Source organism: Atta colombica, unplaced genomic scaffold (assembly GCF_001594045.1).
Source record: "Atta colombica isolate Treedump-2 unplaced genomic scaffold, Acol1.0 scaffold96, whole genome shotgun sequence".
Lineage (NCBI taxonomy): Eukaryota > Metazoa > Arthropoda > Insecta > Hymenoptera > Formicidae > Atta > Atta colombica.
The window spans coordinates 853,781-855,894 of record NW_017259590.1 but is presented as its reverse complement, the minus strand read 5'-3'; the positions used below and the strand labels follow the sequence as shown (position 1 = coordinate 855,894).

Sequence of the window (2,114 nt, the reverse complement as noted above, 5' to 3'; positions counted from 1 at the left end):
TATATATATATATAGAAAGTACGCATTTTAAATACCGCGTGTATAAACAATATTATTAAAACATTATTACATTAAACTACGATATGAACAAACAGTAGAAGAAATAAAGACTAAACTATTTATAATATTAGTACTCTAATTCTGTTAGAATTCCTAGTCAGGTCTAAAAATAAATTCGACGCGCAATTTGCAGGATTGGATAGGTGGTATATAAATTCACATGGAATTGTTTCAGCATTAAAGATCCAAGCTTGATCATTTAGCCTTTATTCCTTAACTGTTTTGTATTCATATCGCGGTCTAATATGGTACTTCAATATCATATTATATATAATATCATATTATATAATAAAGGTATAATAAAAATAACGTCAATATAATAATAATAAAAAAGTATTGCTTTAAAGATCGCGATGTAAACAACACAAACAATTAAGAAATAAAAGCTAAGCGATCAAGCTGGACCTTAATACTGAAAACAATTCATGTGAATTTATATATCACAATTCTAATTCCAAAACTAGAATAAAACTCACAAATTAAATCAACAAATATACCTACCTTAAAATTAATTATAAATTTTGAGATACTTATAAAGATGCCTATGGGCATCAATCAATATTATTAAATTGCGTGTCAATTTAATTTAATATTACTACTCTAATTTTGATTGCATTTCAAGATTGCAATTCGCATTAAAAATAATTTTGGTGTGCAGTTTACAAAATTGTAATTGTGATATATTAATTCACACGGATTGTTTCCAGCATTAAAATCCAGCTTGACTGTTTAACCTTTATTTCTTAATTGTCATAAAAATAAATCAATATTATATTACGGTTTTTAAATATGCCGCTGCACGCTTTATAATACAAGGATTTACATATGGCAGAAATACAAAAGGAATGAAAGTTTTATTCTCTTTATGTAATTTGCACATTTGCTTGTTTAATTAACATAGCTTGAAAATTTAATTTCCTACACAATTTATTCTTTATAATTCCTTATAAAAGAACTTCATTACTTAATATTATCCGTAATTGCACAGTGTATACAAAAAATTTCCGGAGTATTTAAATTAAAAATCAGTAATGACAGACAAAAAACTTTATTTTAATATTCTATATCTATACTTATCTCTATTCTCAATATGTTTTTTAGAACACTCGTTCAATTATATTTATAACAATTATTAGATTATTCTTAAAAATAATTGACTTCTAACTTTTTTCTTCTTTCGTCGATACATTGTCATACGCAAATATCAAATACAAATATATTTTCAAATTACTTTATCAGAACCTGAGAATTTAATTGCATGAATTTCTTTATTTAAATTTAATGAGCTATATTGAGATCTAAATTATTACGTTTTCCTCAAACACAGGTATCCATGTTTAGCCTTTTAATAGAAGAAAATGAAAACCTTAAAGTGTTACGATCACTGAGGACACTACGCGCCCTGAGGCCGCTAAGGGCGATTTCAAGATGGCAAGGCATGAGGGTAAATATATTGCAGACAAAAACTCAATCTATGAAAATTCGTTTGAAACATAAACGATAGAATATGTGAACGCGATTATTGCGTTATTCACTGATTGTGAGAAGATTTTTCTTCCCGGCTCGCAGATCGTAGTGAACGCGTTGATGTATGCGATACCTAGTATATTCAACGTGCTCCTCGTCTGTCTCGTGTTCTGGCTTATTTTTTCGATAATGGGTGTCCAGTTTTTCGGCGGCAAATTCTTCAAGTGCGTTGACGAGTACGGAGAAATGCTGGATATTTCGGTGAGTATCACTCACTTTGTTCTAATTCGAATCTAATTATCAGGAAGGAGGATGACATGTATGACATAATATGCGTGCATTTAAATACATTCATTAATTTCAATATATTATATTCAACAATTATTTATTAGCAAAGACCAAAAATAACAGTTTAAATTGTTTTTAGTTACGAATAATCATTATCGATGTCGGAAATTGTTTTTGATCATAAATTATCATTACGGATGATTTCCAACATTAATAATGACAACCGAAAACAGTTTTAATTATTTATGATGATTATTTGTCCAAAGTCGCTTAAAGAAAATATAATTGTTATGTTATAG

General features: G+C 28.0%; 1 protein-coding gene across 1 annotated transcript in view; it reads left to right on the top strand.

Moving 5' to 3' along the window:
• The window catches only part of LOC108693620 (sodium channel protein 60E), an 89,648-nt gene that overhangs the window by 79,861 nt on the left and 7,673 nt on the right, over positions 1 to 2,114 (top strand). Inside the window, exons 13-14 of the mRNA XM_018202655.1 lie at positions 1,388 to 1,504; positions 1,630 to 1,788. Of these exons, the coding sequence (XP_018058144.1) occupies positions 1,388 to 1,504; positions 1,630 to 1,788 (276 nt within the window). The remainder of the gene's footprint in view (positions 1 to 1,387; positions 1,505 to 1,629; positions 1,789 to 2,114) is intronic.